Source organism: Vulpes lagopus, chromosome 5, assembly GCF_018345385.1.
Source record: "Vulpes lagopus strain Blue_001 chromosome 5, ASM1834538v1, whole genome shotgun sequence".
In the NCBI taxonomy this organism is placed as follows: Eukaryota; Metazoa; Chordata; class Mammalia; order Carnivora; family Canidae; genus Vulpes; species Vulpes lagopus.
In genome coordinates, this window is record NC_054828.1 from 64,430,766 (window position 1) to 64,458,561 (window position 27,796).

Here is a 27,796-nt window from a genome sequence, read left to right on the forward strand (position 1 = left end):
TTCTTCAAGCAGTATCAATTTGACTTCAAATGCAGGATATGGATAGGAGCCACATTCCTTTAACTATTCAGGAGAATACAGGATTGTTTTAGCTGTGAGCTTTGTGTTAAAAATAACAGAAACCATGCAGATGCTCCTTACTCTGAAACTTTAATAAATCAGGGCCTTTTGTTTGCCACACTTGTTAATAAGAACATGAAATGTTGAAGGCAAATAATCATGTTCATTTACAAATATCATCAGTAGGTCCAGTAACTGGCAAATGACCGCTTGATACTTAGAGAAAAGTTCTAAAAGTATCATATCTAGTTCTTAAATGTCTTTGCTGTTTCTCTGTGTGCTACTCCAAGTGCCTCACTGCCTGCTTGCTGCTGAGCTGCATTTATAGCTATATCACCGAATACCTGATTTTTATTTTGGAGGAGATCCAATGCAAATATCCACATTAATGCAACACATGCAAAGGTCAGGAGGCCCAAAGTATGGTTCCCACAGCAACTGACCTTTGTTTCTCTGGAGCTTGGCAGTCTTTGCTTTCACTTTGTATTAGCAAAACTTTTCTATTTAATGATGTATGGTATGATGCAGCTGTTATGGGAAATGTTATTTAGGAATTTCTGGTTTTCCTTTAGAAAAATTTCAGTTTTGATGTTACAGCAGTTTAAAGGCTATTTAATACTTCCCATATTCATGAAAAATAAAGGCAGTCATGCAAAAGGAAAAATGAATACTCTTTTCACGAACAACTAAGAGTAATTAAGTTAGCTATCAAAATATCTTGAAACATGCAACTAATTTTGAGTATGTCTTTGTTGATATGGGTACATTAACAGCTGGATAGTTTTGGACAAACTAAAATGTAGGAAGCGTGTTTTATTATATATAAATATTATATAATATATATTGTTTGGTACATGTTTATAAATGGAATCATTTTATGAAATTTGAAACCAACGGAATTGACACACAAATTTGCTCGTTTTTTTTTTTTCTGTTAAAATGGAAGAATTGTTTCTACTACTGTTAAAAGTCAGCCTATCCATCATGGTTTGGATCTCATTTCTATCAAAGGCTTTGGTCCTTCCATTTTCTTCTCTCACTTCTGAATCATCCACTTCTTTCTAATACCAGATCTTTCCCGCCAACATACACACCTCCTCCTGTCTCTCCCCTACTGTGCGTCACCCTATCACTACCACCCTATTTTCTGTATTTACTCTTTACATTTCTTCATCTCTTCATCCCATTGCAGTGGGTCTTTTGTTCCTCCACTTCCCTGTAGCTGCAGTTTTGAAGGTCAGCAAGGCTTGCTTCCATAATGCCAGGTGTCGTGGTCACTAGTTGAGTCCATGTTATTCAACCTCTGAGCAATAGTCAAAACTTTATACTCAGTCAAGCATCTCCTCCTTCTTGGGTCATCTTTTTTTCTCTTAGTGCTTATGACCCCACATTCTCCTTATTGACCCCTCCTTCTAAGGCTCTTTACAAACTTTCATAAACTCTTCTTCCTCTGATCCGCCTCCGAAGTTCAGAGTACACGAGGTCTTTTCTATATGTACAACTCTCATCCTGAGTTAGGGTTGCCACATTTAGCAAATAAAAATATAGGATGTCCAGTTAAATTTGAATTTCAGGTAACCTTTTTTTAATTTAAGTTTTTCCCAAATAATACACACATATTTATCTGTCTGTCAGTCTGTCCATCCATCCACCCATCCATCCCTCCCTCCCATAAACTATAGGGATATACTTTAGTATAACATGCAATGTTTGAGACATACTTATACTAATAAATTATTATACTAATAAGTTATTCATTGTATAAGAAATTCAAATATAACTAGTGTCTTATATTTCATCTGTAAGCCTATGCTGGGTGAGGTCATCTGGTTACTTGGTATTAAATAGGATCTGTATGCTCCAGAATTTACCTCTCCCTAAGCTCCAGTTTTGTGCTCTCAACTTTATAAGTAACATTTTGGGTGGGTCGTCTTAATGAGTCCTAAAGACAATTATTCATTTCTAACCCTTCTCAATCTTACTAATGCACCAATATTCTTTTTAACATTCTCTCATCAAATCTTTAGATAAGTCCCAAGATGTATGTATCTAAAACAAGTATATATATACTTTTGTTTACTGATAATTTCTTAGGTCAAGCTGTCATGATAACTGGCCTGAACCATGGCCCCAGCTTCCTGACTCTTCCTTCTGCTTCTACTACCTCTACGGCTGACAACTCTTTTTTTTTTTCTCTTTTTCTTAAAAGAAGGAGAGAGGGGACTGGGGGAGGGAAGAGGCAGAGAGAGAGAGAGAGAGAAAGTATCTCAGGTAGAACCTGGCGGGGACCTTGATCTCATGACTCTGAGATCATAACCTGAGCCAAATTAAGAGTCCGATGCTTAACCAACTGAGCCACCCAGGTGCCCCATCTCTGACAACTCTTTGTGCATGCAAAAATGCTTTTTAAAGTGATCTCTAAAAAATGTCAATCAGATCATGTCATTTGCCCTGTTCTTTTAAAGCATCTACTTCCACTTGACAATGACTTCTCATTTCACTTTGAATAAACCCAAATTCTTTATCATAGCTAACAAGGCCTCCATGATCTGACACCTGCCAGTCCCATTCTTGTGACCAGTGCTTACCTCCTCCAGCCACACTGCCTTTTCTCTATTTCACTATTTCTGTTTCTTCATTTTTCACAGAATATACTTCTTCCTTTTTTTTCTCATGGCTAGTTCCCTTTCTAATATCACAACTACTGTCTTTGTCACTATCTTATCTAATATTTGCTTTATAACCTCCACCTCTCCATCATTATTTATCACATGACTCTGTTTTCATTTCTTTATTGATCAATACTTGAAATTATCACATTGCTTTCTTTAGGCATTCATTCATTTTCTCTTTCCTGGAACATAAATTCCATAAGGAGAAGGACTTTGGGGTTTTCTTGTTGATTATTTTATCTACGGTTTCCAGGATAGAACATAATAGGTACTCAATAAGTATTCATTGACATTTGAATTGGTGGTTTTCTGTGCTAAATGTGAGCCACAATATATTAGGAAAATCCAGCATATTACCCTTCCATGGATTTGAAGATAGATTTAGAATAAAAATATTTCCACTATGTTTTCCTTCACTGGCACTTATACTATGATGTCAAATTGGATATGCTGGGGAAAAAAACAGCAATCAGCACCAATGGAAACACTGAAAATGGTTTCATCTGCTGGTATGAGCTGGCTCTGTCCCTGGGGAGAAGCCTGACACATTACAGCCAGTCAGGTTCTTGAAATGTATTGTCTTTTAAAGTCAAATTTCAGCCTGTCAAGAGGTAGAGAAAATGATTTGTGACCTGAAGAGATGGTAGATTAATATTTTTGAAAAATTGTGCACTAAACCCCCCATAGCTACTCGTTTGTTCCACTATTAAGAGCTTCCTCCCTCTGGTATAGGAAATACTTTGCACAAAACAGCATCTTTGCTTTGTAGATAGACATTCCCTTGTCCCGAGATGGGGTTTCCCAGTGAGGTGTAACATTCATTAGCCCCTTTTGGACAATGCGGTTGCTGAAACAGACTTGTGTCTATCTCATGGCTTCATTTCAGAGTCAGACTGCACTGGATGTCTGGGGGAAGCTATGATGTATGAAGCAGAAAGAAGATTGATTTTCTACAAGGTTCCTTGTACCTGGAGTAATGAGAATGGCAAATTACTGGCTCACTGAGCAAACATGACAGGAATGTCACAGAACGAATTTATATTTATGCAAACACTGTAGGGTCACTTAGGTGGGAATTCTACAAAGTGACCTTATCTCTGGAAGATATCCCTCAAAACCCCCACCTTACACCGAGAAGGCACCGCTCAGCAAAAGCTGAGTAATAGCTGCTTAAGAAACAAATACTTCTAATGAATAATGTAATGCTCATGGTACAGTAAGAAATAGGATAAATCGTGGTGCCATTTTAAAATGAGAGTCTTCAACTCACAGGCTATTTCTGGTGTTCATCTTGGCTTTTGTGGCAGTGGAACATAAAATATCTACTTTAATAGAGTCAAAGAAATGGAGTGATTTATTCTAGTCATTGTGGGCCTTTAGAACCTCTCATTTGGTAAATGGAAAAAAATCAGTCGTTGATGGGGAAGCAGATAATTTTTCTATGTTTAGGCACTCCAATGCATAGAGAGCACAATGCTGCTCAGAACATTTGAGGCAGACAGAAAAATTGAAAAAATCTTTAAATGACAGAAGGAAATGGTGGTAATATTCATTTTAAACACTTCAAGGTTTCCAACACACGGGTTTACACAATCCACTTTAAAAAGCACTGCTAATGCTTATAGCTGTAAATTATTAAAAGAACATTAAAATGGCAATAATTTTGTTAGTGAATTTAAAAGTCTGCTGATTTTAGCAAGCAGTCTTGGATTTATAATAATTTTTTTTTCTTGTTTGATACTCGTTTGTTGATCATTATTTTTTGAGACCCTGGTTTGTGCCTTGCGCTACATTAAATGTAAGGCATAGATCAAAGGCATCATCTGGCTTCTGAAGCAGCACATTCCTAGTATCTGAGGTTATAAAATAAATCTGGAGACAATGAACCTTGTTAAGCCTAGTTGTAGGGACTGCATCCTGGGGAAAAAGGCAGAACACGACATCCTAAGAGAAGTCTTACTTACCTGCTTTTGCCTCCTCTGGTCTCCAGACTGGAATATTCAGTGGGGCCCAGTTAGTCTAGCTATTGATGAACAACAAATGGTGACATCCTTTAACTTGGTACCTTATGGCACATCCCAATGTGTGTATGTTCTCTATGTGTCATGTACCATCCCAGATGTCTCATTCGTGTTCGCTAATAATGCTGCTACTCCTACTAGGTCGATTCAAACACTAGCGTCACTTTGCAGATGACAACAAGGGGAGCATGAGATGAAGTAACTTTGCCAAGGTCCCACAGGCAGTTAGCAGTCAAGGCCGGCCTGCTGTAGACACTGCTGCTGTACAGCATCCCATGGCCCCAGGGGGAGTTTAACCTATTGGATCTAGATTTTAGAATAAGAAATATACTTTAAAATTTACCACAGGACAAGAAGTGTTTATGTACAATAGCTGAATCTACATTTTGGAATAAGAAATATATTCTAAAATCTACCACGTGACTATGACATGTTTCCGTACAATAGTGGTATAGACTGGAACTCTGTATTCATTTCTAGGGCATAGTCACTAAGGATCTGATAATACACGTTGATCCACAATGAAATTCTCTTCCTTTAGGTTCTTTTGATCCTCCTTTGTGTTCACACTATCCTTGCCTCATGCCATTGTGTGTTAGATTGCTGCGTCCTTGCTTAGGGCCCCTAATTTTTATTCTAAGAGTCCTTTTTTCCCACTTGATCTTTTAAAGTGCAGTCTCACATTGAATTTCTAACAAAGATTGCATCCTTTAAAAGCTTTGAAAAATTCGAGTTGTTGTATATACTTGTTATGCTCACTTTGCCTGCTTTCTTTGTAGGAGGATGTGGCTATGATTGCTTCCTTCTGATTTGGGTGATCTTTTCCGTGGGGGGTGTGTTCTTCTTTAGGCTGCAACTAATATTGCAGTGTACTTTTGGTGGGAAGAGTCCTGATCAGGGCCCGAGCTCGTGACCTACTGCCCATTTGTCAGAAACATGGACATCTGCTGGCTTTAATCGCTTAGGGACATTCTGGTTTCATCATTTCATCTCCCTGCCTATTGTGTGGGTTACACTAAAAGTGAAGAGTAGCCAACACTTAAGTGTTTTCTGTATGTCAGTTGCCAATCTAAGTGCTTTATGTGTCTTAACTAATTTAATAATAGGGCTAACTCTATAAGTGGGAAGAAGTATGTTCCACATTTAACAGAATAAGGTTCACAGAGGTCGTAAGCTGTCAAGGCAGACTAGTGCTCCCAACTTTCCTGCTAAACAGTTACTGATGTATAGGAGGCAAATCCAACTTGTCCAGGAAAGGGTCAGAGATGGCTTCCTGGGAGAGTTAGTTGATTTCAACCTGGCACTGATTTTTCCATTTGGTCTTCTCTATGACTCTTCTAATTATTTGTTAGATATGGCAGTCCACCTGGATAATATTTACTTGTTGAAAAGTGTTTATTATGAGTGAGGCCCTACTGTAAGCACTCTATATGTATTAACACGTTCAGTTCTCACAAGTCTTTAGGAAAGGCATCATTATTTCCTCCCATTTCATAGTCAAATGAAAGCTCTTGCTAATTTTGTCCAATGGCCCAAAATTGCTACATGTCAAAACTGTGTTTGATACTGGAAAGTGGCTCCTCGGTTACATACCCACCATGTTCAGTATAGCCATTGTCCTGTCAATGTCAAATAAGGTAGTCATAGTTGTAACTGAATAATGCCCAAAAGCTTACCAGTTCATGAACCATACTGTTTTATACTTTGATATTTTAAATATCTTGTGAGAGCTAACAAAGTTAAGAACCAATATTTTTTCAATTCACATATCTTTCAATTAGATGATAAACCCTGAGTGATAAATATCAGCAAGTTGATACAGATGAGAACAGTTGGGGTCTGGAATTAGATCTTGCCACTATGAGAGCCTGATAATGGAATCAGGTCTAGCTTAGGTCTCGAGAGATGGCCCATTTTGGTATCTTAGCCTGAGAAATCTTAGGGAGGGCAGGAGAAGTATAAGCAGACGAATCAGTGTTGGGGAGGACTATCGGGGCGGAGGGGAGCAAAGACTAGGGCTGAATTTCAAGGATAGTAATCCAGGTGGGTAGCAAGAGCAAAGTGAGATCCTATATAAGTAACTGAGAGAAGAAGTCAGGCCTGGGAAAATGGTAGAAGTTCAGATTTTAGAACTATGGCACTAGGAGACAGCCAGGATGACAAATATGATGTGAGTTTGTGGTATTGGGCTATATCTCCTTAAATTTCTTATTCCAGCTGCTAGGGCTGATCTTAATCCCTGGGGAGGGTCCGAGCCTAAGGGAGATGGGGAGACAGGTTCTGGCTTTGGGAAAATGCTTTCTCGTATATCAGAGGAAGGCCTTCCCCATATCCTCTCTCGAATGTTAATCGATTATTCGTCATAACTATGGGGGTTATTTCTAGATTTCGGTGTGTTCCATTGGTTGTGCTTACTAGGTTCCTTTCTGATTGGTTCTTGGGAAAGAGTGAAGACAGTATTCCTAGACATATTGTCTTCCTTACACAAGAATAAACATTCTGAAAGGAGAGAAGAATCCTTTATATCAGAATGTTATCCTTTGGCAGAAGGTGGGAATTAAGCCTAATTTTTAGGCATGGCATAACATCAATGGTCAAGTCACTGGCTTGGATGGAGAAGAGTGTTGTCTGTAAGCCCCAAGAGCAGAGATCCAAAATTACTGCTATTTATTATTAAGGACCATTGTGTAGTTGTCAGCTTATAATCACCTTCGTAAGTACATTTTAACATAGTGATCAGTTTTTAGTCTTCATAGCTTAAGATGGAAAGAGTTAATCCAGAATCAGGTGAACAGCTAAGGTGAATTAGGCAGACACACGCTCCCCAGATAATTCACAAATTGGGAAATGTCCCCCAGTAGATGAACACTTAATTGTGTTATCATCTTCATATGATGTTTGTATTGTGTGGTGTCAGCAGATGGTGTCAGGGGTTGTGTGACTGTGATTATCGTTATACGGTTCTCTGTATAGAACTAAAGAAGAGGAGGAAAGGAGCAGTGTTGCCCTTTGCCCTGGCATCTTGTCATTGTGCCTCCTTTGTGCAGACGGGCACTAATGTGAAAGCCAGGAACTCTTTCTGCACTCTTCACCTGGTGCATAACATGTCCACTAACTTTGCTGTAGGGTAATGTGGTGGAAAGAACCAAGGACTTTGAAGTCAGAGGACCTTGATGTGGGTCGTTCTGGGTGTGTCCCTCTTGAGAGAGTCACTCTACCTCTCTTGGTTTTCTTATTTTTTGAGATAGATTGTCTGAGATTTAATCCTTATTACTACTCCATTCCATAGACTTTGGGGTGAAGCCAAATGAGACTGATTGCCTTACCTACTCCTTGCGTGTTTCCAATTCCAGGTCTTTCCCCAGACTGTTCCCTTGATTTGGCATGCTTTTTTTTTTTTTTTTTTAATCTCTGCCTATTAAAATGTCACACATACTTTAAGGTTTAGTCCAATTATTTCCTACATCAGAGCCAGGTTTAACACATACTGAGGATGTTCTAGAAGTAGTGAGAAGTGCTTCACGTATATTACCTAGTGTAACTACACAAACTGTGCAATAACTGATATTCAGGTAGATCTGTTTATTTTATCCTGAGTTTTCTTTTTCAAAAGGATTTGAAAAGGCCAGAAAGCTAGCAGTATTTTGTTGTTTTATGTTTTAGATAGGAAAACTGGGTTGAAGTAATTTGCTTTAGTTAACGTAACCAGACTTGGGTGAAGACAAAATGTAACTCAGAATTTTGGCAACTGGACTGGCACTTTGTCCTATTCGTTAGGATTTTTCTGAAGGTTCCTTTGACTCCTAAGTTGGGTGTATCTCTCTAGCCCAGTATAATCCTTCATTTAATATTCCATGCATCATTATCTACATACGCAATCTTACAAAACTTCTTTCTCCTCTGTTATGAGCCTTTGAAGGATGGAAGGCACTGGGACTTGCTGATCTTGGTATCACTTACAATGTCCCCCGTAGGGCCTTGCATAAAATCAGCATTTAATAATAGCTATTTTAGCTGAATACATGCTATTTCCCCAAGCCAAATTTTGAGGAAGCAGCTGCATTTCCCTTAAGTTTGCCTGATAGCAAGTGTGTCTGTGCTGACTGCTTAATAATTACTATGTACTGATGACGCATGTATAGTAAACAGTACTTTGACTATGTGATTTTAGGCTAAGAGTCTTTCTGAATTTAATTAAGATATGCTATTATATTATTTTCTTTATGAAAATTAATGGAAAACAAGCAATGCATTATTATACTTATTTATAATCCTTTATTAGCTGAAGGATGAATTATTGTGTTTACTATGCTATTGTCAAACCTTAAATTAAGAATTTGCAACTTTAGTCAGAACGTAGGCTCTGTGGGCACAAAGATCTTGACTATTGTTTTCACAACTATATTGCCAGTAGATGTTTAATAATATTCATTGAATGGGGGGGATGAGGTTGTAGTTTTCACTGGACAATGAATCTTTTACTCATTGGATAATATATTATTTAGGTTGTAAGACACTCTCACATTTATCTCTTTTGATCTTCACAGCAACTGAATGAGGTAGTTAAGGCAAGTATTATTACCTTCATTTAACAAAAAAGTCAACTGAGGCTCAAAGAGATTGAATAACACCAGGAATTGTCTACCTGACAGTAGCTGGCGACTGATGCTTGAATCCAAATATTCTTACTGCACGTTCTGTATTCTTTCTGTGTTTTCATGTAGAATGTAATGCTGACAAGGGTAATCACATCAGATAGCCTTTTAAGTTGTTTTCTGGAACTTATATGTTGTAAGTTGTAGTGGCTTTGGCCTCTGAAAGATGGTATTGCCAAAGAGGCAGTGTTACTGATTTTGGTGAAAGAGTCTGAATTTGAGGTAGTTTTTGGATTGTCCTTTGAGCCTTAGACTAGGAGGGCAACTAAGTATGGCCACTTTATTTTCCATTTACATCCTTGGCCTCTTTTTTCCTGCTTGTCTGAACCATAAGCTATTTAAGGCTCCACATTTTTACTAAAATCTTCTAAATATCCTTTTGTACTCTGTAGTTTTTGTTCCTACCAGCTGAAAAGAACCAGCTGACTTCTTTGGTATTTTTATACCTTGTGCTTTATTGTTTTCCTCTAGTGTTTTCTACCCGATGCCAAAGTGCAGATGCTGTGATTGCTACTTCTAGCTCAAGACATCTGCTTTTCAGTAGGTCCTTTTCTTTCTTTCATTCCCGATTATAATCTTTATGTGCCACTGCTAAAGTATAGAGTCAGAGCTTGTCCTTGCAAGAATGAATTCTGTTTTTAGCCTCTGGATTCTTTCATGGAATGAAAACTGAGTTTTCATATGCATTCCGAATGAAACATCTTCAAATCTAAGGACTTTAAAATATTCGTATAAGCTCAGTTGTTGGATAAAAAAGCATTAAAAAAAAAAGCATTCAGTTGAAGTCTGGAAGTTTAGGCACAATTTTAAATTGGGGATAAATAAGAGTACAGGGAAAGTAACTAATTGGTTTAAGGTTATTTTTGTCTTTGTATGTTCCCTTCCTGTTTTGCTTTTTCTGATCCAAGTCAAATGAAATTTATATGGCATATGACTAGAAAGTGCTTTCTGTACTATAACCTACCCAGAAAAATGATGGCTTAGATCAGAAGCTACACACTGGCTGCTCAAGGGTTGTATTTGGCATGCAAAGTGTTCTTAAAGTGGAATTAAGTGAGAACATTTAAAAATTGAGGAATTCCATATATAGTTCTGGATTTCTGGATCTTCATAAGAAATGGGAGGGTGTGAAGAAGAAAGGTGGAAGGGAAGGTGGGTAAGGGGCTTTAGAAATAAGAAGAAAGCTCACATTTCCGTATATCACCAATGGGCTGGAGGTGGTTTCGGAGGTGAATTAGAGGATGAGATTGAGCCATCATTTCACTTCCTTACTTTCCTGCTCCTACTGGCCCCATCCTAGATCTATATGTCCATAGGTCTATATATTCTCTCTATAGCTTGCTTTTGCTTGCCTGCCTGCCTGCTTCCTTCCTTCCTTCTCTCCCCTTCCTTCCTTCCTTCCTCCCTTCCTCCCCTCCTTCCTTCCTTCTCCCCTTCCTTCCTCCCTCCTTCCCTTCCTTCCTTCTCCCCTTCCTTCCTTCCTTCTCCCCTTCCTTCCTTCCTCCTTCCTTCCTTCCTTCCTTCCTTCCTTCCTTCCTTCCTTCCTTCCTTCTCCCTTTCCTTCCTTCCTTCTCCTTTTATTTCCTTCCTTCCTTCTTCCCTCCCTCCCTTCCTTCCTTCTCCTTTTCCTTCCTTCCTTCCTTCCTTCCTTCCTTCCTTCCTCCCTCCCTCCCTCCCTCCCTCCCTCCCTCCCCTCCCCTCCCCTCCCCTCCCCTCCCCTCCATCCCCTTCATTCCTTCTCCTTTTCCTTCCTCCCTCCCTCCCTCCCGTCCTTTCCCCTTACCCTCCTTCCCTTCCACCTCCACAGGCCCTCTCTTCCTCCATCCAGTATTATTTTGGCAAATAGTTCACTAAATTTATTTCCAGACATGGATATTTTGCATCTTTTTTGAGGATTAAAAAAAATCTATGGTCAGGGCACCTTTTATAAAAGTCCAAAAAAATAAATATAGTAGGACTTATTTTAAAGTATTCTATTTCTTTTTGTGTATTTTTTATTGGAGTTCGATTTGCCAACATATAGCATAACACCCAGAGCTCATCCCATCAAGTGCCCCCCTCAGTGTTCATCCTTTGACAATATTTACCTATTTTAACATAATTTGGTTATGGGTCTAATTTGCAGAATACTTTAAAATCCATTGTGCGTGGAAGAAGAGTGTTAGTTTAGGGATTATTGGTTAGATTGTTGTAAAATCCGTAGCAGTATCTGGCACATTTGATTTGTGTAATCTATCTGATGTGTCTTGAATTAAGTTCCATAAATGAAGTGGGGGTATGTAAATTGGGAGGAAGGTCTGCAGTCTTCGGCAGGTATGAAATGACAATGACTGTAGTTCAGACCAGTCTTACTCCCCTAAAGTAGGACTTCACTGAGTGTTTTTTGGAGCATTTCTTGAAAATAGATCAGGTAATAGGCTTCCACCACCACCGTGGAACATAATTTGACAATCTAATAAGTCTCACTGCTGGGAGAATTTCTCAAGATGAACATTTAACCCCTGACTTGCACACTTGCAGGGTGATTGCATAGTGCTGGAACATTCCTGCTCTGTGACTGAGAAAACCAAATTCATCCATAAGGAAAATGCTAGGGATAGACAGAAAGTTGATGGCAGATAAAGTAGAGTTAGTGCCTCTTAAGTGATTGATGTTATTCAAAAAAGGAGGTCCCAGACTTTGGGAAGAGTTAAAAAAGTAAGACTTACAAAGGGGCTGAAATCTTCTTGGAAAAGGAACAAACCAGAAAGCAATACATTACAGAGCTCACTGTGTTGACAGAAGCTTACAGAACATGGTGGTTGCTGCTTTGATTCTTAATCGGTTGAGTTCACAGCTGCTTAAGCTATTAGCTAAAAGCTGAGCATAGTACTTCGCTATATTAAAATCTGATAATGTTCCACTCTTCCCTCAAAAGGAGCTCCTTAAGATATATAAAGTTATGAACGAATATCAAACACAAAGAGTGTATATAAAATGGAGTTATAAAAATGCATGTGTCCCAGTGTCACCATCTCTTTTATCGTACATCATGAAGTTGATGTGCCTGGAGTTTATATATGTGGTTGTCCCAAAATCTTGGCTAAAGAATAATTCTTAGAACAAAGTGAACTCTTTGATTAAACAAGCTTTTCTTGGACCTCTTTCTGTTGGTTTCTTTTCAGGACGTAAAGTGACTTGCCATTCAACACATAGTTGTTACTGTCTTTTTTCATGGTTTCTTTGCTTTTATAATTTTAATGATAAGGTGGAAATGTGTTACTACTGGTGCCTTTGTGGGGGGGGGGGGGGATGGTTATATGAGGAGAGCCTTTCAGTTGACTTCCTTCCAGAAGGTTCTATGTTGAGGGGAAGGTCTGTGTTGTAATTTTTTTTTTTTTAGTAAAAGGTGTATTTCTCTTCTGAATGTGAGAATATGTGTCCTTATTGGACCACAAACTTTATTCTAGCAAGAAATCCTTAAAGATTATTTTTTTCACTCTTCTCATTCTTTTACTCCTTTGCTAGCATAAAGGAGGAGCTGAGGTGGAGTAGATTTTTTCTGGTGCCTCATTTCCCAAGAGAACAAGTACACTAGAGTAGAAGAAAAAAAAGTTGTTAAGTAGTCCCAGGACTAACAGAATAGACAAAAAATTAGAGCTAATTTCATGGCCATAAATTATTTGCTTTAATAGCTAAGTTTTGTTAAGTAAGGAAAGAAAATATTTTATTATTAATACTGTTGTGGTCCTTAGATATGTGTACAGGGCTGTTTTTACCATGCATACTCACAAAATTAAATGGTAGGCTTGTGATTTAGCCACCTATGAGGGGAAGCTTTCTCTCTTATTCTATTTAGTGATACTCTACCCAACAATTATGAAGCGTAGCATCTCTGTCATTCAGGAGTGGATGCATTGTGAGTTGTCTACATACTGCCTGCTGCCCACAACTTGTTCCTAGACATTGTGTGACATAGGTATCAATGCTGTAAGATGGTGGGAGGAGGTGAATCCAAATTTTCCTGGTTGTTGATGCTTTTCCCGGAAATTTTTATAGGAGAAGAGATTGATTATGAAATGAAGCTTTGTGCTGTCTAGATTTCAGTGATCCAGCCCTCTTCTTTATAAACATTGTGAGTGCCCCACCATTTGGTGGTACACATGCATTTTATATTATATAAGCTAGGTTTATTTACAATTAAATGGCTTTATTACATTTTGAGTTTTAGCTCAGTTACACTCAATTTTGCTTATGGCTCATTGTTTGACATTGTGTATTTCTTGTTACAGGTAGTTCAGTATGAAATCTTGCTTTGATCATACCATATAACTATACTGCCTTCTGTTTATTTTTAACTTGGGAAGAACATATTTAGATTCCAGAAGCAATAATCCATAATATAAAATAAAAATCAATAAACAATGGTATGGATAGGGCCACTAAATATGAAACAAATGCAGAGATATAACATAGCTTAAGGTTAATATGGTCAGGTGCAAAGACATATGAAATATTTATTTATTTATTTATTTATTTATTTTTAAGATTTATTTATTTATTCATAAGAGACACAGAGAGAGAGAGAGAGGCAGAGACACAGGCAGAGGGAGAAGCAGGCTCCATGCAGGGAGCCCGATGTGGGACTCGATCCTGGGTCCCCAGGATCAGGCCCTGGGCTGAAAGCAGTGCTAAACTGCTGTACTACCCGGGCTGCCTGACATATGAAATTTAAATTTGATGGATATACTATCCTCAAACCATCTAAAGCCACCAAAAAAAAAAAAAAAAAAAAAAAAAAAGTAAATGCCTCAACAGGGCATGAAGAAAGGAAGGACATGTCTTTAGTACTGGCCTCTACATGCCTTGTGGTGCTGATCAGCCACACATGGAGGTCAGTCAACAGACTTTTTCTTATTTAATGGAGAGTTAATCACAGAAGAATTTTAAACAACACTCTATTATAGCAAGCATCTATAGATTGCTTGCAGTGTGTCAGAATGTGTGCTTAATACTTTACATAAGTGAACTCATTTACCTTCCCAACAGTTCTTTGCAGCAGTTATTATTATTATCCACATATTATGGAAGAGGAAATGGAGGCTTTATGAAATTAAACAGCATATCTCTAACAGCTAGTATGAAACCAAATCTTGACATCCATGTCTGATTTCAAACCTCATGCTCTGGATTGCTGTACTATACTAAATATGCTACTTTTTTATCCATAGAAACAATTCAGAATCTTCAAAATTGCTAGGAGAACTGCAGCCAAATCAAAGAAATAGTTTTTAGTTATCTCTTCTTGGGTCTGTATGCAGAAAATAGTAAAAAAAAAAAAAAAAAAACTAATGAAGGTTTCATTATTTTAGTATATACCAACCTCAGAAAAAATTTTTTAAAGGGTATTTTATTTTTTTTAAGATCTTATTCATTTATTCATGAGAGACACGGAGCGAGAGAGAGACACAGAGAGAGAGGCAGAGACACAGGCAGAAGGGGAAGCAGGCTCCATGCAGGGAGCCCGATGTGGGACTTGATCCTAGGTCTTCAGGATCACAACCTGGGCCGAAGGCAGTGCTAAACCGCTGAGCCAACCGGGCTGCCCCCAACCTCAAAAATTTTAAGCTTGTTTTTTTCTTTAGACAAGCATGTTTCCACTTAGAAGTCAGCATTAGTTTCTTGCTTAAAATAATACAGTTGAAAACTAGGGCAGAGTCGGCAGATTTGACAACTAATATTATAGGACATCCAGCTAAATGTGAATTTCAGATAATATTGATAAGGGATTAATTTCCAAAATATATACAGAACTACAGCCACTAGCAGGAAAAAAATTAAAAATGAATAGAGGATGGACTTTCTTCACAGAGTTGGAACAAATGATCCTAAGATTTGTATGAAACCAGAAACAACCCTGAATAGCCAGAGGGATGTTGAAAAAGAAAACCAAAGCTAGAGGCATCACAATACCTGACTGTACTACAAGCTGTGATCATCAGGACAGTATGGTACTGGCACAAAAACAGACACATAGATCAATGGAACAGAATAGAGAATCCAGAAATGGATCCTCAACTCTATAGGCAATAATCTTCGACAAAGCAGGAAGGACTATCCAATGGAAAAAAGACAGTCTCTTCAATAAATGGTGTTGGAAAAATCGGACAACCACATGCAGAAGACTGAGACTAGACCATTCTCTTACACCATACACAAAGGTAAACTCAAAATGGTTGAAAGACGTACATGTGAGATAGGGATCCTTCAAAAGCCTAGAGGAGAACACAGGCAGCAACTTTATGGAACTTGGCCGCGGCAACTTCTTGCAAGACATATCTATAAAGGCAAGGGAAACAAAATGAATAATGAACTCTTGGGACTTGACCAAGATAAAAAGCTTCTGCATAGCAAAGGAAACAGTTAACGGAACTAAAAGACAACCTACAGAATGGGAGAAGATATTTGCAAATGACGTATGAGACAAAGGGTAGTATCCAAGATCTATAAAGAACTTAACAACCTCAACATGCAAAAAAGAAACCCCAAACAATCCAGTCAAGAAATGGGAAGATGACATGAACAGACATTTCTCCAAAGAAGACCTACACATGGTGAACAAGCACATGAAAAAATGTTCCACATCACTTGTCATTGGAGAAATACAAATCAAAACCACAATAAGACACCACTTTACACTGGTGAGAATGGCTAAAATTAATGACAGGAAACAACAATTGTTGGAGAGGATGCGGAGAAAGGGGGGCCCTTTTGCACTTTTGGTGGGAATGTGAACTGGTACAGCTGCTCTGGAAAACTGTGTGGAGGTTCTTCAAAGAGTTAAAGATAGAGCTACCCTCTGACCCAGCAATTGCACTACTGGGTATTTATCCCAAAGATACTGTTGTAGTGGACACCTGCACCCCAGTGTTCGTAGCAGCAATGTCCACAATAGCTAAACTGTGGAAGGAACAATGATGTCCTTCAGTAGATGAATGGATAACGAAGATGCGATTATCTATCTATCTATCTATCTATCTATCTATCTATCTATCTATCTATCCATCCATCCATACACACACACATGCACGCATATACACATAATGGAATATTTCTCAGCCATCAGGAAGGATGAATATTTACTATTTACATAGATGTGGATGGAGGGTATTATGCTGAGTGAAACAAGCCAATTGAAGAATTATGATCATCATATGGTTTCACTCACATGTGGAATATAAGAAATAGTGACAGGAACCATAAGGGAAGAGGGGGAAACTGAGTGGGGGAATAATTAGAAAGGATAACAAACAATGAGAGACTCCTACTTCTGGGAAACAAACAAAGGGTTGCAGAAGGGGAGGTTGGTGGGAGGATAGAGTGGATGATGGGCCTTAAGGAGGGCACATGATGAGATGAGCACTCATCTCATGTTATGTGTTGGCAAATTTATTTTTTTATTAAAATTTTTTTAAAAAGATTTTATTTAATTATTCATGAGAGACACACACAGAGAGAGAAGAGGCAGAGACACAGGCAGAGAGAAGCAGGCTCTATGCAGGGATCCCGACGTGGGATTCCATCCTAGGACCCCAGGATCACGCCCCGGGCCAAAGGCAGGCACCAAACTGCCGAGCCACCCGGGCTGCCCACAAATTAAATTTAAATACAATTTTTATTGTATAAAAATGGGTTATATGTTGGCAAATTAAATTTAAATACAATTTTTAAAAAATTAAAAAATAAAACTGCGTAGAGGATCTCAATACTTTTCCAAAGAAGACATGCAAATGGCCAACAGATATATGAAAGAGGGCCCAACATCATTAATCACCAGGGAAATGCAAATCAGGACCACAATGAGATATCACTTCTCATATGTTAGGATGGCTATTATAAATGCCAGTAACAACCACAAAAACAAAAGAAAATATGTGTTGGGCAGGATGTGGAGAAATTGGAACTCTTATACACTGTTGGTAGGAATGTAAACTAGTGCAACCAATACAAAAAACAGTATGGAAGTCCCTCAAAAGGTTAAAACTAGAACTACTAAAAGATTCAGCACTTCTAGGAATCTATCCAAAAGAATTGGAATTAGGATTGAAAGGGGTATCTGCACTCCCATTTCCTTACAGAATTATTCACAATAGCCACAATATGAAAACTACCCAAATAAAGTCTTAATATCTCTTTTTTAAAGATTTATTTATTTATTCATGAGAAAGAGAGGGGCAGACACACAGGCAGAGGGAGAAGCAGGCTCCATGCAGGGAGCCCGATGTTGGACTCAGTCCTGGGACTCCAGGATCACATCCTGGGTCGAAGGCTGGCGCTAAACCGCTGAGCCACCCAGGGATCCCCAAGAGTCTTAACCTCAATACACTGGTGTCTGTCTACCAATACACTGGACACTTAATTCTAAAAGTGTTAACTCACCTTTCATCAGACCATGCAGCGTGTATAAATGATAAAAGATGTACCATGTAAAGATTAGTCATTTTATTTATAACCTACAGTAAAGAGATACAACAGTATTTCCGTTCTCCAGTATCTTGGCATGTAGGTGATTAAAAAAAAATTCCAGATAACCAAGAGCAAGCACTTCATTTTAGCCTTTTTCAGTGTACACCTGTCTAAAATGCACCATGTACTTTTGGGACCCATTACAGAGAGTGGAGCATTATTGTTCAACTACTGTCTCAATGAGAACTCAGCCAGTGGGCAGATCGGGATACAAGACTCCTTTGCCACTTAGGTCTTGTCTTCAAATTATTCTTTCAGATTTTAATGTGTAATCTGGGGATATTAATGCATGAAGAGCTTAGTTCAAAGAGTTATGAGGATTCAATGATACATTAAAGATATATTTTAAGCCAGCACATTTAAAACTGTAAAAATATATATAATAATAATTTCAGTTAGCACGCTATGCTCTACTTATCTCTCGGGGCATTTGAGGAGTATTTGTCCTTGCACCTAATGATCCGAGAATGCTATGTATTTATAGATTTGGTATCTATTCTCTGTTATCCCCGTATCAGTATTCATTTTGCAGAACCATCCGAAATCTCTGTTCATTAGCCCTGCCTCCTTTTTAAGCCTGTTGCTTAATATTCTCACTTTTTAATTCTGTAGGCTTAGGACAAATTCCTAAAAGTAGGTTTACTTCTCACCTATGATTAAAACATGTGAGCTCTTTTCTTTGTTGCTCAAAGACTTTTTTATTTCTCTCTCATTCCTAGCCAGGAGGCTATGCTTCAAATATTAATAAAATAATAGCTACAGTTCTGGTGTCTATTCTCTTTTGTGGTAGATGCTTTATATACATTGTTTTCATTTCTTAAAACAATCCTGCCAATTTGTAATAGTGTCATGCATTCCATTTGTGGGCATTGAGACTCAGAGTTGTTAATAGCTAAATGGATTTATCAAGCTTAGTTGTGTGGTAGAGGCAGTATCATACTCAGGCAGGCATTTCTGACTTCCAAGCCCATACTCTGAGAGAAGAACCTTAGAAGAAATAGTAAGACCTCTGATTTATCTTATATCTTTTTTTTAAAAATTTTTTTTAATTTTTATTTATTTATGATAGTCACAGAGAGAGAGAGAGAGAGAGGCAGAGACATAGGCAGAGGGAGAAGCAGGCTCCATGCACCGGGAGCCTGATGTGGGATTCGATCCCGGGTCTCCAGGATCGCGCCCTGGGCCAAAGGCAAGCGCCAAACCACTGCGCCACCCAGGGATCCCTGATTTATCTTATATCTTTTATTAAATTCAAACTGTCACATGATTTCTTGTTTATTATAATGATTTGCTGCTTTAGAAAATAGTGACATTCCCATTTTATAGATATAAAAGGAGAATAAGTGAGTCTTTTGTACTAACAGATACACAGCAGTACAGGTGTCTTTTTAGTGCTCTCATAAATCTCAGGTGATTTATTTATTTAATTTTTGCCTTATAGCATTTTTGTCTGTGGTATTAGAGCTAGGAGTCTAATTATAATACATTTCTAATTCCTATCATTATAGTCTATAGGTGACAAAGTCATTTGGAAAAAAATAAGCACTTTGGTTATACACTGCTAGGCGTAAGGTATACGTGCTCTCTGGGTTTTTATACCCACCAAAATTGCAGTATTGTGGCAAAATGAATGGAAGTATAATATTTGGGTGAAAGGAGGAGGCAGTTATGGTTCTTAAATGAAGTCTGTATTTGCTGTCAGGCACAGGCAAGCCTTAGTAAGGAACCACTGGAGCTTTTTTTTTTTTTTTTTTTGGCTAGATCTTCAGGGTTGGCTTAATTGGATAAAATCCCAAATGTAGATTCATCATGAAACAGTGATATATCCAATAAAATGAAAATTTTAAAGCAGTTGTTTTGGTTTTTTAAAAAAATTGAAGAACTAAGATTCACAAATCTTTGTTTTGAAGTTACCTAAGGAAATAGAAGCTAATCATAGGACTGGCATATGAAAATACAACTCTCTAAACTTGTGATCATAATTTAAAAGATGGAACGTCCAGATTCTAGTTGGTCAGCAGGAAGATCTTAATTTAAATGTACTTGGTGAGTGTGGCATAAGTACTGTACTGTATGAAAACAAGATAAGGGGGCACCTGGGTGGCTCAGTCAACTGATTAAGCATCTGCCTTTGGCTCAGGTCAAGATCCCAGGATCCTGGGATGGAGCCTTGCATAGGGTTCCCTGTTCAGCAGGGAGTCTGCATCTCCCTCTCTCTTTCCCCCTCCCCCTGCTTGTGCATTCTCTGTCTCTCAAAAAAAAAATTTAAAAAAATAGTCTTTTAAAAAAGAAAAGGCAACAAAATAGGAAAAATGAAAATGTCTAGAATCAACTAACTCAGCTTCTGGATGATATATAACACATGGTGTAGGATTATTAGAAATATGTCATTGTCTCTTAAATGTGTTACTATTTAAAGTAACTAAATACTCTTAATAGGTAATAACATGTAACTCTTAAATGTGTTACATATATAAGAATGTGAAATACTTTAATCATTATCTAATCTCAATATGGATGTTACTATCTATCTCAAAGGTAGCTGCTGTTTCAGTAAATAACTTGGATATAATAGATAGTCATAGTATTTGTCATAAAATGCTAGTCAAGTATGACAATTTTTGGATAAAACCAACAATGTTGTGAAATTTGTGGCTCTGAATGTCATATTTTAGTAGGGTTTTTCGAATCATCAATCAGCAAATAAAAACTAATTTTGGAAGGTGCATTTGTTTTTGTATAAAATAAGGAAAATAAAAGTGATAATAATAAAAAATAATAACACTCTGGTAACAATATTATAATAGCAGCTTATACTTGGAGAACATAAAATTGTACAAAAACTTGAATCCTCATACTCTATGCTCATTTTGGCATCCTTCCCTTTTCTCTTCCTTCTCACACCTTCCCGCTGCTTGTGCACATCTCTCCAGCTACCACTCCATCTTCTCTTCTCCGCATGTTTCTTGAGAGAGCAATCTGGTCTCTGTTTCCATTTCCTTGTCTCCCACTCAGTCTGCCTCTTACTTCATCTCCTCTCACTCCACTGATATGTACACCATTCTTGCCACTGGCATTCCTAACTGCTGAATATAATAGAAATTTAATTGTTTAACTTAGAACAGGTAATGAAAGTTCATTGAAAGGATTCATTTCTTTTGTTCTGATTAAAAAAAAATCAATACACTCCTTACTCCATTGAACATATATTGCTGTTCTATGATGTAGGTATTTTTTTTGTGCTGGAGTGGTGATTGATAGATAGGACTTGCCCTCATGGAAATTACATTTTAATGGGAAGAAGAAGAAAATAAACACTAAAAATGTGTAAATAAGTGAATAACTTGAGATTGAAATGGGTGGAGCAAATTCTACAGGATACCGGGAGCAGGAGAGACTGTGTTTCTCCAGACTCTGGAGGGCAGGCTGGTCAGGGGGCACTCCGTGGAGGCAGTCATAAACAGAAGCTCAGCCATTAGTGTAAGGTGTAGAACAAGCTTGGCATGAGGGTGTTGGTTTGCACCCTCAGAAGTTCCCTGGGTGAGGTCTACAACTGGCTCCCATACATGAAGGGCAGGGAGAAACTGAAGAAAGAGGCAGGCCAGTCCACATTGGCAGGTGGCAGGGTTAACGAGCCAGGGAACTTAGGTATGAGGCTTGTCTTGGGTGGCTGCAAGCAGTAGATCTCTGCACGCACCTGCCAGACTCTTTAAAGTATATCGAGTCCTTAATGGTGTTCGGTCATGTATGCCATTCCAGATGGCCTCAACAACATCTTACACTCTATGTAAGACTATAAGACTATGTCCTTGAACGGCTCCCACCATATAAACGGTGGGCAGAATGTATATTCCAGGACAGGGGCCTCTCATTGCCTGGATCTAGCTCGTGGGTCATTTATCAGTCATGTCCTCTCAATGACAACGCCCCCCCCCCCCCCCCCCCGCCAACAAAGGGACGGGGGAAGGCCAGTGGGGCTGCAGTGTAGGGAAGGAAGGGAACAGGAATGTGAAGTGAGGTCAGAGAGGTCCGGGGGCGGGGTGATGTTGAGCTTCCCTTCCAGTAAGAAATTTAGATTTTACTCTTGTTTCAATAGGTAAGTAAATTCTGGGATTTAAAGCAAGGAGTAGGGTGGAGAAATAAAATCTGATATAAATTTCATAACATCATTCTGGTCCCTGTGAGGAGAAAATTGTATTATCAGTTGTAACATTCTTCCTCAAAGGTAAATTCCTGTACTAGATTGGGCTGTTAAAGTCCATGCCAGCACTGGGTTGGTGTAAATATTAGATCAACATAGAGAAAAGTCCTAAAAAGACCTTTATGTATGTTGTCTTATGTGGCCTTTATTTCCACAGAAGTGTCTAGCACTCAAGGGTAGCCCAGGAGGTTGGATTTTAGGTCCCAGCTTTTATCTCCCTTGTATGTAAGGCTTCCCCTCACCACCCCCTTCCCCTCCCATCTTCTCCTCTTTAGATCAGCTAAACTTACTTTCTCTTTTTTTATGGGGAAATGAATGATTTTTTAGTATCATAATAGTTTTCCACTGCTTGGCTTATTTACAATTAAATGCACTTTTAACATTGGTGGGGAGGTGAAGGGTTTCACAGTCATTCAAAAGACTAAATCTCGGAGAATATAACGGAAATGTGTCACACAAAAGAAAGGAGTGGGAGAAAGTCTGAAGGTTTAATTGTCAGTCTTCTACTTTGACAACTTTTCAACATCCTTCACTGCCAAGATTACCATTGCTCCATGATCCTGTTTCCCTCCTGCTCCTTGCAAGCTGTGGCTGCTTGAGAAGCAATCTCAAAGTTTCGTCTGCTCTGTGTATTTATCCTTCAGTTTGCTGTTTCTTCTTCCCTCAGATTTTGCTGTTCAAGAAGTCACTTGTGTTTTGTCATGTTTCTTTTACAGATGAATGGGACAATTCTGAGAGCATGTATGGCCTTTGGCTGTGGTGGACATGTTTAAACTGGGGTCTGGGGGCACCTGGTGGCTTGGTGGTTGAGCATCTGCCTTTGGCCCAGGGCATGATCTTGGGGTCCTGGAATCAAGTCCCACATTGGGCTCCCTGAGAGGAGCCCGCTTCTCCCTCTGCCTGTGTCTCTGCCTCTTTCTGTGTATCTCATGAATAAATAAATAAAATAAAATAAAGAATAATAAACTGGGGTCTGGTCCTTACATACTGGATGAGAAGGGGATGCCCCTTCCTCTGTGCTCGCATAGAGGGTCAAGGAGAAATGGACCATTCAGCTTTCTCCCTTTTGATGCCCCTTTGCTGAAAGCCCTCCTTCAGTTCGCTCACACATTATTGTTACATGAAAATCAGTTAGAATAAAACATGTTCCAGATGGGATTCCTCCCTTTTTCTCCTTGTCTCCCCCATCCCACCTCTTTTTCACGTTCTTCTTTCTGTTCGTCTTTACTTACCTAATTGCCTCCTAAAGGAATGAAACACACCTGCTTCCTCCTCATGGTGACAGCTACACGATATAGTTGGCTCTAAGGTACCACCAACATTCAGCAAATATTTTCCAGTTACTAAGCTGACCCTTGGATCAGGCCCTAGGTATTCACAAATGTACGGAGCACAGTCCCTCTTCAGGATTCTTAGATGACAGGGAGGGATGGAGATGAGTGCAGGCAAATTACAATAGTGTGGCAAGTGGCTGGTGTGCATAAGGAAGGGCGCTCCACCTGGTCCTGAACAAATCCTACAGACGGCCTTCTCACCTGCACCCTGACCAGTGACTAGAGGTTGGCATTAGTGAGAGTGGACCGGGGGATGGAGCGGATGGCTGATATGTTTCAGGTGACCTGGAAGGGAAATTTAGCTGCAGGACATTGAGGAAATATAGCACCTGCCTTCAGCTCAGGGTGTGATCCTGGGGACCTGGGATCAAGTCCTACATCGGGCTCCCCTCAGGGAGCCTGCCTCTCCCTCTGCCTGTGTCTCTGCCCCTCTTGTGTCTCTCATGAATAAATAAATAAATAAAATCCTTAACAACAAAATAAAGACTGTGAGTATGTGTGGAGAGGGAGATGGAGAGGAAAGGCTTAATCTCTAATAATATTAGAGATAGTACAAAAAATGCCTAACTTTGATTCAGTTTTTTTTTTTTTAATCTTGCTGAGGGTTAAGGGTCTTCTGAACATAGAGAGGAGTCTTGTGAAGGTTTTGATCATATAAATGGTGTCTCATGATCCATAGTTACTTATTTTGCTACACTGGATCCCATCCAGTCAACAGTATTAGGCACTTACTGAGTACCTACTACTACAGATGTAGTCATGAAGAAGGGCAGACACAGACTTTGTCTCCAGTTCCAGAGGCTGACAATATTGGCAGTAAGAAGTCCAGCTAAGAGGCTGTCGGCCCATGATATTGGTAGTCTGAACTGCAATATTTGCAGTAGGGATGAAAATAAGTTATGTTTAAGAGATATTCAGGAATAGTGCTGACTGAAGATGGTACTTGACTGGAGGGGATGGAGAGGGACGAGAGAGACAAGGCAGGGGTCTTTCCACATTTCCACATGTTGAACTGCATTCCCCTTCCTTTCTTAGTTTGACAGCCTGGTGACTTTGTGGGTGTTTCCATTTCCAGATGCCTAGTTATCAGTTTGACCTGCTGTCAGTTCTGTCATCCCATTTGGTGGGTGCACAGTGCTATGGAAGATACGGCGGGTCATTGACCTTGTAGCAGAGGCCATTTGCTATGGCAAAGCTATTATCAAGAATTATGCTAAGCAGCTCTTCTTGTCAGATGAGTTTTGCTAAACTGTTCATTCTGTTATAGGATATGCGGTACAGTAAGGTTGCAGGAACCGAATGTAGAGTGAGGGAGGCAGGATGGCTGCAAAAAATGTTCGGAAAAGTAGAATCTCAGACCCAAACTAGTAGTAAGCGTGCTGAGAGGAAACCAGGGCTATGTAACGGATGATGTAAAATGGGTGTCTGACTTTCTGAGAATACAAAACCAGATGATTTCTCTCAAAGGCTTCCCGAGAACATTAGTATCCTGTGTTACTCTGTGGCAAAAGTTTTCTGGAAAATGCTGCATACTCAAATAGGCCTCTTGTTAGAAGAGGATCTGATTACATTCGTGGAAGTCAGAGGTCTACAAATATATTTGTACCCCGTCTCCATGTTTTTCCACTAATATTTGTATTAACATGCTGTGGAATTGGTGCCTCGCAGAATGCCCGAGGTAAATGCTGGGCTAACCTAGTAATGATTGTGGTAATGGTGAATGCTTATTCAGTGCTTATTATCTTCTGTGCGTAGTGTTAAATGCTTTACATGGACTGTCTCATTGAGTATTCAGATTGTCAGTGCTATCTGGTGTAGATATTTATTATTATCTTCATCTTAATGACAAAAGAAATACTCTAAGTTATGAAGTAATTTGTCCAAAGTAATAGACTCAGTAGGCAGGAAACTGGACTTTGACCAAACAATCTAATCTAAGAGGTCAAGCACTTACCCCTTTGTACATTATCTTGACATGTCATAAGACGAAGGTCCATGGAGGGCTTGGTGGATGTTGGTGTCACTGAAGCTCTTCAGTCACTCTATGAATGGGACTGGCCTTTTGTGGCCCTCAGAGAACAAACGTAACATCCAAATGACTGGATTGTTCTCTAATCTCATAGTAATTGAGCCCATATACATGCCAGCCAATATAGCAGGCATTTTGCATGCATTACCCCATTTTATAGCAGAGGAGACTCAAGCAAGAGATCCAGGAAATCATACAATTAGATGCCAGTGGAGCCTGGACTCAAATCCAGATAGTCAGACTCAGGAGTTAGTCATGCTCTTAATCATGCAACGATGTCTGCTCAACATCTGAATTGGTGCACACAGCTTCCTCAGGCCAAGGAATGTTTGCATATATCTATATTAAAATATATGATCATTTTCAAGCATTATCCATAGTAATGACTCCTTTTCAGAATCATACAAAATTATAGACATCATTGCTACCACTGAATCATGTTCTTAGAGATAGGATTTTTGGAAGATGTGAGGAAAAAGGTAATTTAGAGAATTCAAGAAGAAGAGGAGTCAGATGAGGTCAGAAAGTGACCTTACGAACCTACCCAAAACTGTGGGTCAAACAAGAATGGAGTTCAGTATAGGATTGGAATCTGGGAAGGCAGAAATTGATGGACATATATTTTATATATGTCATAAATACAGATGAGTTGTATTTTATGTTCGTTTTGCTTACTCCTTAGCAAAGTGGTAGTTAATATAAGCAATGTAGAATAAGAGTAAAATTTCAAACCCAGAATTGCCTATTGTTAAACAAGATCTTAGGAAAATTTCCAAATTTCATCTTTGAAATGGGGATGGACATACGAATATCCCAAATTTCTTGTGAAGAACAATATAAATATTGCCACATAAAGTGCTAGAGAAACCAGGTGTGGAACTTTTATTATAGGTAGCTATTATTAGAACATCGCTTCGCTTTCCTGAGTTTTGTGAATTCAACTTGAAGATGTTCACTTGGTATCTTTCATTGTGTTTTTCCATTTCTCTCCTTCTGATAAAGTACAAGGCAGTGGATTCCAACAATATTAAAACATCTGTGTGTCTGTAGTAGTAGCATTGTCAGAAGCAGTTGTCTCAGGTGACTTTTTTTTTTAAGCACATTAGGAATAATAGACTTAAAATGAGTTTATTCTGGACAGGAATTCATTTAACACATTTTATCTAAACTGTTTATGCTGACCATTTGACTTGGCATTGAAGAAGGAATCTTTTAGGGAAAAAAGTAAGATAAGTCACTTATTTAAAGATTATTCAAACAACTGTGCTTTGGGTTTTGTGAATAAGTTAAATCTATATTTATATGGAGACAAATGGTAATGTTTCCCAGTTGATTTAGGCTATTGTTAAATGAATGAAGACTGAGGTAGGGCCTCTCTTATCTCTTGCATCCTATCAGGGTACTTTGTTTGGAATACTTTTATTTTTTCTCCTTAGAATTTATACAGTAAACAGCATTTCAAATACAATAAATGCAATTTTCATGTGTTCAGGTGTTAGGGAAGCTCTAAATGTAGCACAATTATACTGGAAAAGCAGTGATTTCATCTACTTAGCATTTTTATTTTTATATTTTTATTTGCAGGATGAGTAAGAGATACTTACAGAAAGCAACAAAAGGAAAGCTGCTAATAATAATATTTATTGTAACCTTGTGGGGGAAAGTTGTATCCAGTGCAAACCACCATAAAGGTAAGCTCTTCTGGTTTTTTTGTCCTCAGCTCTCTTTGGAAAGTGATTTCCTTTAACACAGACTATCATGTTCTTTCTTCACTGTTCTGTTAGTTTTACTAGGTACGGGTTCCCCTCTGACACTTCGCTTTAAATAAAAACCCAGAGAGTCATCCTTGAGATGGTGTTGATAGGGGAAGCATGATTGTTTCCAGGATTACTGCCATTTTTGCAAATAGTGTTCAGAGAATATGGAATAGTGACTCTGTCTTTCCCCGTCACTTCCATTTTTAAGATACCAGTGTTAAAATGTTTAGCTGACATATAATAAACATGAGTTTCAGATTGCAGTCATCCTGGTAAGGAAAGCATCTGTAATGATCTGTGTCTTCATAGTAAGTCTCTATGTAAACTTCCCCTCCATGCTGTTTGTAGATCCTGTGTCTCCATGCGGGAGCACCTCTTTGACCATTTTTTGGCCTCTATCCTTAATATGATATTCAGCTGGCTCAGTTCCGAACAGAGTGAGAAAATTTGTTTTATACATATGTGTTAAGGCTTGACAGTTCAGGCCCTTTCTGTTCTCTTTGCTGAGCCTAAGACCCAGTATAATGAATGACTACCTTTTCCAAATGAATTAAAATGGGGC

At 38.7% G+C, this 27,796-nt stretch overlaps 1 protein-coding gene across 6 annotated transcripts in view; it reads left to right on the forward strand.

Moving 5' to 3' along the window:
- The window catches only part of TAFA2 (TAFA chemokine like family member 2), a 451,018-nt gene that overhangs the window by 274,132 nt on the left and 149,090 nt on the right, over positions 1 to 27,796 (forward strand). For all 6 annotated transcript variants that reach the window (XM_041757442.1, XM_041757444.1, XM_041757446.1 and 3 more), the window contains one exon: positions 27,062 to 27,168. In XM_041757442.1, the coding sequence (XP_041613376.1) occupies positions 27,063 to 27,168 (106 nt within the window). In that variant the 5' untranslated portion in view covers position 27,062. The remainder of the gene's footprint in view (positions 1 to 27,061; positions 27,169 to 27,796) is intronic.